We start from the raw sequence: 15,128 nt of genomic DNA on the forward strand, positions 1-15,128 counted from the left end.
AACAAATCAATATTGGGGTAAAACATCCAATTTGTGAACCGGATTTGAAACTCGTGTTGATCCAAAATGAATGGGTTCGAAACTTAAAGTATGACTAGACCATAATAAAAGCATGACTCACAATGGCAATCAGATAGTATTCAATTTAGTGAAAGAACTGCATCCATCCGTTTCACACTGGCTTAATGTCTGAGCATATACTCCTGGATGACATGAACCTAAGCCTCCTAAAAAAAAGAACTAAAAAGTAAAACAAAGTACCTTGTTCTGCTTACCTCTTCTGAACCGGAAATTATCGACATGCATGAGTAACAAAATAGTCCCACTTTGTCTCCAAAACCAATTACACCATCACTCCAACAGTAGATAATCAAGTGTGAAAACAGAAGAAACACAGGAGATCATACCATCTGTCCACTTCAGGGAACGCTGTTTTTATTTGTTATGCCACGCATAGGAGCAACACTATAACTGTTCAATAGCAACACAACGCACATACTCTACTGCACTACACAAAGCAGCACAGTGAACAACTCAGATCTGTTACAACAATACTCAAAAAAGGGGACCAGGATCACTAGAACTCACAAAAAGTGGAACAAAGATCTCTCACAAGTTACAAAGACACAATTAAAGGACCAATGCTAATTCCGGGTGCCGAAAGCATAGAGGGATGGGTGGCACTGTTTCAGGCCTGGACCATATCAACCGTGGGGTCGAGAGGTGCCACGGCCTACAGACTTGGACCTCGTTCCAACTTCCCTCTGATCTAGGACGAGAAACCTTGCGTGGCTAGAATAATGAGTTTGGGAGTGTATGCGCAAAGGGGAAACACAGAGGTCCAAGGAAGACAGACGCTTCAGATGGGCTTTCTGAAGTTCTGGCCGGCGAACTTGGCTTTGTCTCCCAGCTCCTCCTCAATCCTGTACCGTGATAAAGAAACAAAGCCAAGATCAGTGTCATAGTTATACCACTGTTCACTGGACCTCTTTTGTTGGCTGTGCAAGGACAACATTTTCGTCTTGTGTTGGTAAATGTTGGGCCGATAACATCTACTTTGTTGCCATCCTTTTTTTTCCAAGAACCGCTCAAGATCTCACTGTATGCAATAACTTCAAATAAGGTTGAAGGAGCAAGTTATACCCTTAATGTTCAGCTTTCAGTCTATTAGTTGACAGCCTAGATTTCCTGCTTAAACTGCAAAAGCATCACAGCCCTTGGACTGAATGTTACTTTAAAAAGACAGAACCTTACCTAAGCAACTGATTGTACTTAGCCAGACGCTCAGACCGGCATGGAGCACCAGTCTTGATCTGAAGGAGACACAGAAAACGGACACATAACAACCGTTAGAAACCTGTTTCATTGCAGTTAACTTACTGTTTCAAGAAGAAAACCCACAGCTTAGTAATACTTTGACATTATGACACTAAAATAGAGAGTAGTTTCTCCACTTGACTCTTCCTTCCACCAAGGGGAATGAATGTAACTGTGAAACCAATATGACCCTGTCATTGAATGCTTGAAAGGCAGCCAGTAAGACCTCATACCTGGCCAGTGCACAGACCAACCACAAGGTCAGCGATGAAGGTGTCCTCTGTCTCTCCAGAGCGATGGCTCACCATCACTCCCCAACCATTGGTCTGTGCCAGCTTGCAGCTACAGACAGATGAGTTTAGAGAGAAGAGAACAGAGGGTATCAATTAACTACGAGTACACACACATGTACGCACACGTACACACACACTCTCCATAATCAATGCGGATGGTGCAACTCACGCCTGCAGGGACTCTGTGACGGAGCCGATCTGGTTGACCTTGAGCAGCAGGCAGTTGCAGGCCTTGTCTGAGACGGCCCTGGCAATGCGCTTAGGGTTGGTCACAGTCAGGTCGTCGCCCACAACCTGGATCTCGGTGCTGCCGGTGAAGTTGGACCATGCCTCCCAATCATCCTGGTCAAAGGGATCCTCAATGGAGACCACTGAATAAAAGAGCAATATCCGTGAGTGAAGCAAAGTGAAACTGCTAGGGCAGCCAACTTGAGTATCTCTGCTATAAACAAAAACACTTGAGAGGCATATAACATAGGTCAAGGTGACACTGGGCTACAATACAGTGTTTCTACTTCACACAAAGAACACTTCAAGGAGTCGCTAGGAGGAACCAATAATTCTCATGGCCTGTGTCCAATAAGAGCCTCTCAATCCTTGACCAAACTAATAGGGATGACATGCATGATCTGTCATGTTGGAAGCATTAACAGAGCTTAATGGGCAGGTTTCAGGGGGTTAACTGATTGGATCTTAGGAAACCTATTAGCCTCAGAACTGAGCTGAAGCATACTACACCCATACCGTCCTTAAGACCCTGTCTTTAAAAGGCCCATACAGATATATCTGGTTAAACATGCAGGCTTTAGTTAGAGCTGTGATCTCAGGCTGAGGTTAAAAATATCTCTGAGGTTACTACACAACACGTATTTCCTTCTGCTGGCTATTATACTGTAGAAAATCAACAAATATACACAACTAATACCAGAAACCATCAACGATGGTTATTAGAGCTCATGCAATCTACTGGTCTGTGCCTCCCTATGAAAACACTAGTATTGGAGGGAGACTGCAGCAGAAACTGTACCTTGCTGTGAGGAACATTATCTTATGGTAAGATCCTACAAGAAATCCCTGGATCAGTGGCTCAGGGAAACCGATACTGACCTGGGTAATCCTTAACAAAGCCCTTGTACAGGTCGGCCAGCTGGTCAGGGGTGATGTAGCGGCTGGGGTCGTCGGGGGACTTGAAGTCCAGGTCGTACTTTCCTCCCTTGTAGAACTCAGAAGCAGCGACATCCATGCCAATCACAATCTTGTCAGTGTAGCCAGCTTTGCTGATGGCAGTCTTCAACAGTTCAAGAGCTGTGGAGAAGAGTTCAACGACTGGTTGTTCAAGACTAACAAATGAATGAATGTCACAGTTTCATATAATTTACAAACAACAGTTTATGTTACACTGGAAAAAACTAAATTTATGACAACACGAATGAAAATAAAACTAGTCCCTACTTTCCTTTTAATGTCCTTCTTAGTATATACCTTAGTAATTAATTAATAAATGGTTTTAGTATAATGTACATTTTACACCTGTACTCAAAGTACCAAATCTCTGATGTCCTCATGATATATGGCATACGTCATGAAGACATACGCCATTTTGTGGTATGCATGCTTCCAACACAAGTAATGTAAATAATTTGTTTTGAGTCCCAGAACATCTCAATTCATCATGTCCGATTATCATCAGCAGTTCAACATTCACTGTACGTTACACTGGACACTTGTGATGGTGGGCCTCTTTCATAGCTGAGCAGTTTAAACTGTCTGAGGCAGCTCAAAGGCATTTGCCTTATCAGCACCTCCCATCCGTAAATGGTCGACAGTTCAGGTGCTTCTCTGGCCAAGACGCCACACAGTTTACAGTGCTAGGTTGAGGCCTTAATTTGGACACCATCTGCTCACTGGAGTGGCATTCCCCTGTAACCCAGCTGAGGGACCAGGGAACAGGAGGAACCGCAGGAACTACACCGCTCTCATGCTGGGGTCATCAGGACTTTCTCATATGGGCGAGGGACTGTTAGAATAACAGTAACTTAACTAACGGTGCTATAGCTATTGGTGGCAAGACTGAAGAAGGGTAATACTAAAAGCACTTGTTAACCAGTGAATAGTGAGTGTACATAGTGTGTGTGTGTGTGTGTGTGTGTGTGTGTGTGTGTGTGTGTGTGTGTGTGTTAGTAGTGTTGTGATGAAATATTTCCAAGCAAAAAAAGACACTGATTAGTCTTAAGCCCTCACCTTCCTTGTTCTCCAGAATGTTGGGGGCGAAGCCACCCTCATCTCCCACATTAGTGGCATCCTGTCCGTACTTCTGCTTGATGACATTCTTCAGATTGTGGTAGACCTCGGCGCCAATGCGCATGGCCTCCTTGAAGCTGCTGGCGCCCACGGGCAGGATCATGAACTCCTGCATGGCCAGCTTGTTGCCTGCGTGGGAGCCTCCATTGATCACGTTGAAGGCCTTTGAACACAAATGAAAAAGATCTCGTGAGCATGCCCAGACAAAGCCCCAACACTCTGCTTTCATAAACATCCCACACAGACCAAACCAGACACAAAAGGCACAAATATTTCCCTTTAGAAAGTCAGGAAAAACGACGCTGATTTCTTTGGCAACAGTAAAAAGCTTACAGGAACTGGGAGGATGACTTCTGGGTTTCCAGCGAGGTCAGCGATGTGGCGGTACAGTGGGACGCCCTTCTCTGCTGCCCCGGCCTTGCACACAGCCAGAGAGACCCCCAGGATGGCGTTGGCACCGAACTTTGCTGTGAAATTTGAGCAGTGACGTTAAATTAATCTATAATCTAAATGTCTTTGACACACTAGCATTATTAGGGACCACCATTACAGGTTCTTATAACATTAAAGCGTGTGTCAGGAGGGCAAAAAAAAAAAGCTTACACTTATTCTCTGTGCCATCCATGTCAAGCATCAGCTTGTCAACCTTCTCCTGGTCCACGACAGACACGCTCTGAGAGGCAAAGAGAAAGCTGTCAGTTTGGAGAAGTAAGAACAACATACAGCTATGGTTCTCACACATAGAGACTAGTGTTCTTTTCCACACAAGATTAGAGGGACTACTGAACCAGATCCTGATAAAACAACAGAACTTTGGTTTACCCACTCAATGTGCCACAGCAAACACACCATTCTGACAGCAGTTGGTCAAAAGATGACAGCATCATTTTAGCAGTATCTGGTCGAGTAGCCTTTTTTAACACAAAATCAGTCCAATGATAAGTTTTCCACAACACACTCTTATAGGTTAGGGAAGGACACCTGACCAAACAGGAGCATTAAGGTTGTACAGTTCATGCTGGTTATTCAGCAATGAGACTTGAAAGATGTTAAAAAGTCATGAATTTTGGTCACCTCTCACCAGATCATGTTACAAACCAGTACAAATAGTTTGGCAAACATGCAGAAATGTAAGTTTAGCTACTCCATTATACATTTTGTAACGAAAACTGACTGTTCCGCCTTGACCTTGTCCACTACAGGCACGAGAGTTCTTCACAGTTTTACACATTGCTATGTTAGTCAAATAATAAATATGCCTACCTGGCGAACCAGGGCAGGTGCAATAGTATTATTGATATGCGCAACAGCTTTTGAGACACCTGCAAGGAACAAGCAGACAATCACTGACCCCGGGAAAAGAGGACCATGCAGAGGAGGCACGACTGAACCATCGCAGAGCACCTCCTGTTTGTAACAGTGTTATTTCATTGGCATTTCAAGCCGTCAGTTTGGCAGTCAATGATGCTGACCGCTACGCTCGAAGGGGGAGTTTATCTGTGATCGTCTGCTCATGCCTACTATGGTTAGTGGTCAGAAGAAAACCCACACGTCATGCATCCGTGAAATCCGTGTTGAAATGTTACTCATCCCCACTGCTGTTATTTCCCACGACTTTACCTGGTTACACAAAGCTGGAGCCAAAAACTCATTTACATACTTAACGGCTCTTTTCACCCCTGACAGATAAAAAGACAGAAAGGGAAGGAAGAGATGATGGAGAAGGAAAAAAGCAAAAGCAGTTTGGGAAAGGACAGTAAGCCACAGGCTGAGATGATAGTGACCACATAAGACATGCTGCAGCTCTAAAACAATGCTGCACTACTGCCACCAAGAAAAACTACACTTGGATTTAAGACACTACAGTAGTTGCACTGATGGATTCAGAATTAAAATCTATTTAAACAATTCTGTATTCAAATTTTACATTACAATCGATACAGCTGGTCATAGATTTATTATATAGTTTATGATTTGTTGTTCCTTTGAGCTTTTCTGGACTGACCAACTAGTCTTTGGCCACATGATTCTTTAGCTTAGTCAGGGAGGGAGCTGTTGACATACAGAAGTATACATGAGTTTAAACATAACAAGCTTTATCTATGTTGCATTCTAAACAAAAAGATGAATAGTCAGTGCTGAATAATTTATTGATTTTCTCTGACAATCTATATTTTTTCTGTTTCGTATTTTCTATATTATCTTTATTATTTCTGTATGTAGCCCTCTTATGTACTGAAACAACGAAGAACATTTTGTTACAAGAAAAATGCCATCCTACATCATGATGAACATCATATGTTACCTTTGCCAAGGTAGCGGGTCTTGTCATTATCACGGAGTTCCAAGGCCTCGTAGATTCCAGTGGAGGCACCGCTGGGGACTGCAGCTCTGAACAGACCTGTGGAGGAGGCGGTGACAGATTCATGGCTGTGCCGTAATCAGGCTCTTGGCTTGCCATTTTCTACCCGGGGCCTGTGGCAGTCATTTGTAATCCACCCACATGTGGTTACATAACACTACAGAGATGCATGCCACAAGAAACGCCTAGAAAGGCAGCAGTCCTTCATGTAACATCATTTATCATTACAATGCCATTAATCATTCAGCCATTCAAAATAAATCGGTTTGGGAGTGCACATGTGTGGATGATTCACATCCTTGAGCTTGTAAACAGCATGCCAACCATTGTGATGTAGTAAAACAAAGTAAAAGGGGGGGAAAGAGAGAAAATCTCATTGTATCCGTCAGATTGGAGGATTGCCCTCCGAGCACCAGCTGCCCCGCCATTTCACCCCCCAACCGCCTGTGGCAAATGTGCATGTGCGAATTATATTCAGCAGGCTCATCTAACTGAAAATCAGAATCAAGTCAATGCCAGTGTCTGGCGATTAGAGAGGATTTAGAGCTTAGCCACAGACACACACCAGCGACTGCCGCCATTAATATACAGTGCCACTTGAAAATATGTGAACCCCTTGAGGACTTAAGCGTTTTCTGTTGTTTTACCATGATTTTTCATTTTTTTATCACCAATTTTCCATAGATAAAATGTCAGGTTTATGTTTATCATTTGCATGTACTTGTTTAGAGGAAATTGTTTGAGAAGCTGAAAAACTACATGAAACATGGAATTAGTCCATTTCAAAAGTAAGTGAACCCCCAGCTGAATTGATAAAGTCAAGCAGGTAACAGATTCAGTGAAACTTATTTGGGTGAATAATTAGTCAATTGAGCAAACCGATCATCTGAGACATCCTTAGGGAAAGGTTTGGGCCATACAGATTAAAAGAGAGAGGAAACCAACCAAACTACTGTAGTGCCAAGGGGTACCCACACAGATCAACAATGCCGAGAGGAAACAAGATATCCGAGAACATCAGGAAGAAGGTACTGACAGCCCATCAGTCTTGGGAAAGCTATAAGACCATCTCCAAAAGATTCCAGCTCCATCCATCCATCCAAGACAAATCATTTTGAAATGGAGGGTATTCAACATGACCGCATCTCTGCCTAGAAGTGGACACCCATCAAGACCATCACCAAGAAGCACCAGAAGAAGAATAAATCAGGTAAAAGTCAACCCACACATCACCTCTAAAGAGTTTCGGACCTCTCTGGCAGCATCTGGGGTAAATGTACATGGGTCTACAATCAGACGAAAATTGTTGGTTTTGATCGTGACAAAATAATTCTATCTCGGACTCATCTGTTATAAGAAGGGACTTCCAGAAGGCCTTTGGTTTATCCAAGTGCTCTCGGGCAAAGTTGAAACGGGCAGTTTTGTTCTTTCTTGAGAGCAGAGGCTTCCTTCTAGCAACCCGATAATGAATGTCATGTCTATTCAATTTTCGTCTGATTGTAGACCCATGTACATTTACCCCAGATGCTGCCAGAGAGGTCTGAAACTCTTTAGAGGTGATGTGTGGGTTGACTTTTACCTGATTTTTTCTTCTTCTGGTGCTTCTTGGTGATGGTCTTGATGGGCGTCCACTTCTAGGCAGAGATGCGGTCATGTTGAATGCCCTTTTCCCAAGACTGATGGGCTGTCAGAACCTTCTTCCTGATGTTCTCGGATATCTCGTTTCCTTTCGGCATTGTTGATCTGTGTGGGTACACCTTGGCACTACAGTAGTTTGGTTGGTTTCCTCCCTCTTTTAATCTGTGTTGCCTAAACCTTTCCCTAAGGATGTCTCAGATGATCGGTTTGCTTAATTGACTTATTAAGCACCCAAATAAGTTTCACTGAATCTGTTACCTGCTTGACTTTACAAATTCAGCTGGGGGTTCACTTACTTTTGAAATGGATTAATTCCATGTTTCATGTAGTCTTTTGGCTACTCAAACAATTCCCTCTAAAAAAAGTACATGCAAATGATAAACATAAACCTGACATTCCTTCTATGGAAAATTGGTGATGAAAAAAATGAAAAATCATGGTAAAACAACAGAAAACTCCTAAGTGGTAAAGGGGTTCACATACTTTAAAGTGGCACTGTAGTCTTTAATAAATCATCTGAACCAAGACATCATTGTTTGGTTATCTGTAAAACTCCCCAGTAATCAAAATCCAAAATTCTGCTGTGTGTATACCACTCCAGCACCATGGCAGAATAATTTGTTCCCAAACTGTTTCCTTTTTTTTACCCTTTAAATACTTCTGTCAAAATGAAAAAAGCTTTCAATCACCTCCGGTTAAGTCTACACAGGAAACCTCCCTATCTAAATATCGATTTAAAAGGTGTGTGCTGGCCGGTGCTGCCACTCTCCTCTCCAAACCCAGCCATGAGAAAATGGAACATGAGACATTTAGTTGGCACAGAGGTCTCCACCACTACCCAGTAATTATGTCAAGAGAATGGAGCAATCATAGTTTTTTTTACTGCAGGCAAGTGCTCATTTTATCTGTAGAAGTGGGTGTGTGAAGATGGCTGACCAAACTGGGAGCACTTTGTGGCTTACAATGGCATCCCTCCCACAAACATAGGGAAAGAGAGTTACATAATAATCTGAAGTAGACAGAATTATATTGGGTTGGCTTGCTGCTGGCACTGATTTACTATCTCATGCAACTAGGAGGGCTAGCAGAAGAGGCTTGGCAGAGAGTGAAAGCCAACTGAGCCCGTCCAGCTCAAACGCACAGTCACCATACAAAGGGAGGCCTAGCAACCAATTCACCATGCACTGGGAGAGAATGGGATTCAGTGGAAAAAGCAGCTGTCCCTCGATATTACGGATTTGGGCCAGAGAAGCGGTCAATGCCTTTGCCCCGCTGGCCAACTCCCCATCACCCAGACAGGCTTCCACGGCACTGAACAGATCATTAAGGTCTGTGCTATTTTTTTCAAAGCTGCCTCACAATGCAGGATACAAAAAAACAAATACAGGATATACGTACATTTTATTTGCATCTGTGAATGCTAGAATGGCTGAAATAAGAGATACTGCATAATCACAACTCTTCTGAAGCAATGTTTCCCCCAGAACACAACTTCTTCAGCATGCACAGTTAACATGGCCACATTTTCTTAGCTGTGCTTCTGAAATATCAGTGCTGCCTGCTTGTGTATGTTTTCCTGTGCAATGGATTCTAATGTAGCCTGTCAAGTCAGGCAGTGTACTATTACTTGTGCCTATTTATAACCCTGCTACCACCTGATGTGGCGCTTTCAGGCTACTGGACACCAACAGAGGGGTATTGGCTCTGTGTGAGAGGAGCAGGACCTCTTTTCCTCATGGTTTGTTAAACTACTGGGTCAGACTAGATCGAATGGGAGTCTGGTAAACACCTGAACTCATGCCAAAAGTGGCTGTGGCAGACTATATAAAGACACTGTCTAAAATAATTTTAGAATGTTCTTGATGAGACGTTTTTCATCTTTTTTCCTCTGATGACTATTTGTACAGTGCTGTAGGCCTTTAAAGTGGTCAGGGAATGAAAAATACCTTTCTTGGTGTAGAGATCGACCTCTACTGTTGGGTTGCCACGAGAGTCGAAGATCTCACGGGCGTGGATTTTGAGGATAGACATGGTGCAGGATCTGTATGGGACGGAAAAACCATTAGGAGAGCACAAAGTAAATGTCCTTCGCTGGTTTAAAGCAACATTGCGTATATTTTTACAGTTTTAAGGCACATTGATGTGGGAATTCCTTTTCACGGTAAATAGTCATGTTAAGATATACGTATGTTGTCCCCACTAGTCCCCCAGGCAATCCCCTATGCAGTTTTGCAGTTCCGGGCATGAGACCCTGCAAAATAAGTTAAATGAAATACATCAGTTAGCCAGCTAGCTGGCTTTTACTGGTGCCAACTGCTGTTGTTGGTGCTTCTGTTGCTAGTTAGCTCAAAGATTTAGACAAACCTCCTTACTGCATCCTAAACCTCCAAAAGCATACCAATTTAAACCCATTGCAAGCTAAAACGGACATGGAAATCCATATCCAATCCTAATTTAAAAACCAAAAGAGCGCATTTATCAAAGCATGGTTGCTTGAAATGCAGATTCACAGACAACATGATGGTAATAATGAAGGGATTTTTTCATGTTTTCAGGTTTTCTTGAAGTTTTCCCATTTGTCACTTCTGTACACAGATATCTGTAAATAGTACTACTAAATGACACGCCTACATTTCATATAATGCAGCAATGAAGTTATCCTTTTGTGTGTTTTTCGTTATGTGGGGTATCCTGTTCTCAACTTCACATACAGTTTTAGTTAATTATTTTACTGCAGTACAGGCAGAACAGAACAATATAAAGACTAATGCAGGCTTTTTCCCATGAATCTCAATTTCATGAGGATTTCTTTTTGTTCTTTTCACAGTCAAATGTACTGAGTCAAATTAAGAAGAGAGATTGCCCACTTCCCTGTTTTTTGCCTGTTGTCACTGAAAAAACATGACAACTCTTAACTTGAAACCACTGTTTTCCTTGACAAGGTGAGTCTAAATGAGTCAAACAGGAAAATAACTCATCTGGAATATTTTTTTTTCAGTGTGTCTCACTGGGCCAACTCACTGAATGTACAAGACACATTTCCCCCCAACTGCATGATCTCATCCACACATTTCTAAGGGGGAGGCAAAAGAGAAATTTGGCTGGTAGTAAAAAAACACATGACCCAAATGTATATACACACACACACACACACACACACACACACACACACACACACACACACACACACACACACACACAGTTGGTATGTTGTATGCGTTTCTGTGTGTGTGTGCGTGTGTGTGTGCGTGTGCGTGTGCGTGTGCGTGTGCGTGTGTGTGCGCGTGTGCGTGTGCGCGTGTGCGTGTGAGTGTGTGCGTGTGCGTGTGTGTGTGAGAGTGAGTGAGAGAGAGGGGGGAGAGAAATGCAATTTCAGAGAGCAGTTCCACTAACTTAGAGGGCTAAGTGCATTGCATCCCATGAAGCAACATTGAACACATCTGTGACATTAAACATATAATTTATAATGAATTACATGAAACAAATGGCCACTACAATGAACTGCTGGGTCTAATGAGTATTTTTCCCTGTAATGCTACAGGTCTACTTCCTCCCTTTACCTCTGAGTGGAGGCTGGGCACTGAATTTTCCGGCCACTGAAGATGACTACTAAAAGTGCATCATCTCCAGCTGGACCAATGGAAAAACCTATGGCCTTAAACGTCAGTGTGGAAACTTGCCACTGGCAACAATATAGCAGGCTGAGTGGACCCTTACACAGACTAAACCATGTGACCCTACAGTCCAGTAGGGACCATTCATTTGGCGAATGAACAGTAATTCACAGCATGTTTACCATGCTACTCACGTTCCAATTCAACAAAGTGTCTGAGATGAGACAATAAAAAACTATTTTACAATTGCAAGCCTGAACACTGGAGTGATTCATCATCAATTATAACCACGGCCGTAGTCTACAGGTTCCAGAGATAAATAAATAAACAGACAAATAAATAAATAAATAACGATTACGTAAAACAGTGGATATCTGTCTATACTATCCTACCCTTTAAAACCGTTCTAGTAGGCCAGTAGGTACTAGACAGAACAACGTAGAGATGTTTAATGGCACTTTAACTTGCGAATAACTATATAACTAAATAATTATTTTAGTTAATAATAAAGAACATACCAAATTGATAATTTTGGTGAATTTTCATACTTAGACACACAAAATACTACTGCGAGTGTGCTGATCCTTGGTTGAATGAATGACGGATGAATTATGTACCCTAATATATCCAGCGAACGATCCGCAAATTTGCAACACGCCTCCTTTTCAAAAAGAGGTAAGGAGCGATGTTGGCCAGGTAAAATGTAGGCCTATGTAAAGCGAACAGGCTGCTTTGTGCCGCAGAGACAATGTCTGATAAAAAATTGGTTGGCCAGACCTGCCAAAAAATGTGTTTCTGAACCTTAAAACTCACAGGAACCAAACCTGTTGAATCCTCTCTGTCCATGCTACACGTAACGTGACACCCTTCCAGCACTGCAGAGCCAGACATAGAATGACATCTCCAAGTGACGGGTGGGCTATGTTTTAAAATAGACCGCATCATTATGGCAAAGCTCTGTATGAATAGCATTCCAGTCGAGAAAAGTCAATCGCCAAACACATATTCTTAAACGTGATATTTAAAAATGTATTTCAGCAGCAATGTCAGAGTCAAGAACGACACGAACTTGCCAATGACAAAGCAACTTAGACATCTGAAAATGAATTAAGTAGTAGAGTATTTGGCCACATTATCATCCCAAAACGTGTGATCTGAATCAGAAAGGCATTTCTGCCATTCAAACATTAACAGACACACTGTATTCTACAGTAAAACAAAATGTTCTTTTCCTTACCTTGTCTGGCCTAACTGTATGCACGAATAGCTGTCTCTCCACAGTACAGGCAAGCAGAGAAGGCGATGCTACCAATCCGGACCGCTGATAAGTAGACCGGAAGAAACCGTAGCAGCGATTTCTAGCATTATGATTGGCTGGGCTGGGCTCACGCGGCACGCTACAGAGCGCATGTGAAAAAGTGCACGTTCACAACTACGACGACCACGCCTCTGTAGAGGATGCGGAGATTCCTGGCTCTTGCAACAATGCTTCATCTAATTACACGTTCAAATGATCATAGATATAAAGAAATGTATCTGTTGAATTAGCGTTGCACTGGAGCATGAGCTCGTCAGATGAATAAGCTTTTAAAGACAAAGTTTTGTGTTCTTCTCATAAATGTAACCTGAATGCTGCAGTGGATAATATTGACGCATAGTGGAGTACGTGCAGAACGTCAGCTATAAGAGACTGAGTCACTGCGGCTGTTCTTAAGGCAATAGTTAGCCTATTGGTTCTCCTCTTGGACGTCTTGTACAATCACACGATCAATAATGCTACATCAACCATGCAGCAATTTCTGTTACTGAACAATACTATTTGACTGCATGTATGACCTTCCGTGCTGCGTCAACCATTACGTTGTAACGTTTGAAAATCATCAATGTCTCCTTCACTCTGCATAGGCCTACTTTTGTGTATAGTTGGCGCACCTAGGTCCCCTACATGACAGGTAAAATTTAGTTTTACGTTTTAGTCTTCACATATAGGCCTAGTTCTAGGATAACTTGTCCATTGTAGGAGTCATTGTTGCCTAAAGCATTTCTATTATCAATGCAATTTTATAGTTTACCATTGCAGCGTTATTTACCGTTAGATCGGCAAATAGGTAGAGGTCAGCCGAAATACATGACTTAATATACGACCCAATTATAATACTTGGTCAAATACTTAGTTCCCAACCGATCCTGTGAGGAGAGGGGAATACATGTGCAGTGAGGATGCACATCATTCATGGCCGCCTGTCGCAGTGACCTTGGGAATCTCGTGGTCTCAAGTGCGTCACCTGGTGGCTAGTGACGTGATGTGCATATATTTTTGTATTTTCTATTTTGTCTCATTACAGGCCCAGACCACATGATCCTAAACTGATGTTGTATGGGGAGCTCACCCCTCACAGAATTTCCACACGAATTTGCCATGTGAAATCTCCTAAATTTACCCGTCATTGTTATTTTTTTTTTTTCACACATTTGATTTTTCACAGACAACTGTGTAACCATAGTTCTATTCACAGCCAGGTGACAGGCAGCCTTCCCAGCCATCAGTCTACAATACCTATTCTTAGTGATTCACTAGGGTACTTTGGGGACATACAGTACTGTGCAAAAGTTTTAGGCAGGTGTGAAAAAATGCTGTAAACTAAGAATGCTTTCAAAAATGGAAGTGTTAACAGTTTATTTTCATCAATTCTTCATAAATTAACAAAATGCAGTGAAGGAACAGAAGAAAATTCTAAATTAAATCAATATTTGGTGTGACCACCCTTTGCCTTCAAAATAGCATCAATTCTTCCAGATACACTTGCGCACAGTTTTTGAAGGAACCCAGCTGGTAAATTGTTCCAAACATCTTGGAGAACTAACCACAGATCTTCTGTGGATGTAGTCTTCCTAAAATTCTTCTGTCTCTTCATGTAAACCCAGACAGACTCGATGATGTAGAGATCAGGGCTCTGTGGGGGTCATACCATCACTTGCAGGACTTTCTGTTCTTCTTTAAGCTGAAGATAGTTGTTAATGACATTGGCTGTATGTTTGGGGTTATGTTCCTGCTGCAGAATACATTTGGTGCCAATCATACGCCTCCCTGATGGTATTGCATGATGGATTAGTATCTGCCTGTATTTCTCAGCATTGAGGACACCATTCATCCTGACCAAATCTCCAACTCCACTTGCAGAAATGCAGCCCCAAAATGGAAAGGAACCTCTACCATGCTTCACTGTTGCCTGCAGACTCTCATTATTGTACCTCTCTCCAGCCCTTCGGCGAACAAACTACCTTCTTCTACAGCCAAATATTTCTAATTTTGTCTCATCAGTCCAGAGCACCTTCTGCCATGTTTCTGCACCCCAGTTTCTATGTTTTCGTGCTTAGTTCAGTCACTTGGCCTTGTTTCCTTGTCGGGGTAGAGCTTTTTGGCTGCAACTCTTCCATGTAGACCACTTCTGGCCAGACTTCCCTGGACAGTAAATGTCTGTACCTGGGTACCACTGGTTTCTGCCAGTTATGAGCTGATGCCACTGCTTGAAATCTTCCGATTTCTAAGGTAAATAAGCTTGATGTGTTTTTCATCAGCTGCATTAAGTTTCCTTGGCTGAC

At 42.5% G+C, this 15,128-nt stretch overlaps 1 protein-coding gene and 1 long non-coding RNA gene across 3 annotated transcripts; one reads left to right on the forward strand and one right to left on the reverse strand.

Moving 5' to 3' along the window:
• Nucleotides 1-406: 406 nt before the first annotated feature.
• Nucleotides 407-12,840, reverse strand: eno1a (enolase 1a, (alpha)). 2 transcript variants are annotated; one of them, XM_080853293.1, is made up of 12 exons: nucleotides 12,763-12,840; nucleotides 9,858-9,952; nucleotides 6,217-6,312; nucleotides 5,175-5,233; nucleotides 4,515-4,584; nucleotides 4,245-4,378; nucleotides 3,852-4,074; nucleotides 2,718-2,915; nucleotides 1,780-1,981; nucleotides 1,551-1,659; nucleotides 1,255-1,313; nucleotides 407-923 (listed from the first exon to the last, which is right to left on the reverse strand). In XM_080853293.1, exons 2-12 carry the CDS (start codon nucleotides 9,940-9,942, stop codon nucleotides 860-862), a joined length of 1,299 nt encoding a protein of 432 aa, XP_080709419.1. In that variant the 5' UTR covers nucleotides 9,943-9,952; nucleotides 12,763-12,840; the 3' UTR covers nucleotides 407-859. The 2 variants fall into 2 exon arrangements, with proteins under 2 accessions (XP_080709419.1, XP_080709418.1); XM_080853292.1 differs by lacking the exon at nucleotides 5,175-5,233 and adding an exon at nucleotides 5,532-5,590 and having other exon boundaries at nucleotides 12,763-12,836.
• Nucleotides 9,071-11,719, forward strand: LOC308376820. The gene is made up of 3 exons (XR_013968923.1): nucleotides 9,071-9,239; nucleotides 10,739-10,853; nucleotides 11,453-11,719. It is a non-coding gene; the product is annotated as an uncharacterized lncRNA (long non-coding RNA).
• Nucleotides 12,841-15,128: the final 2,288 nt, after the last annotated feature.

This window comes from Sprattus sprattus (genome assembly GCF_963457725.1).
Source record: "Sprattus sprattus genome assembly, chromosome: 16".
In the NCBI taxonomy this organism is placed as follows: domain Eukaryota; kingdom Metazoa; phylum Chordata; class Actinopteri; order Clupeiformes; family Clupeidae; genus Sprattus; species Sprattus sprattus.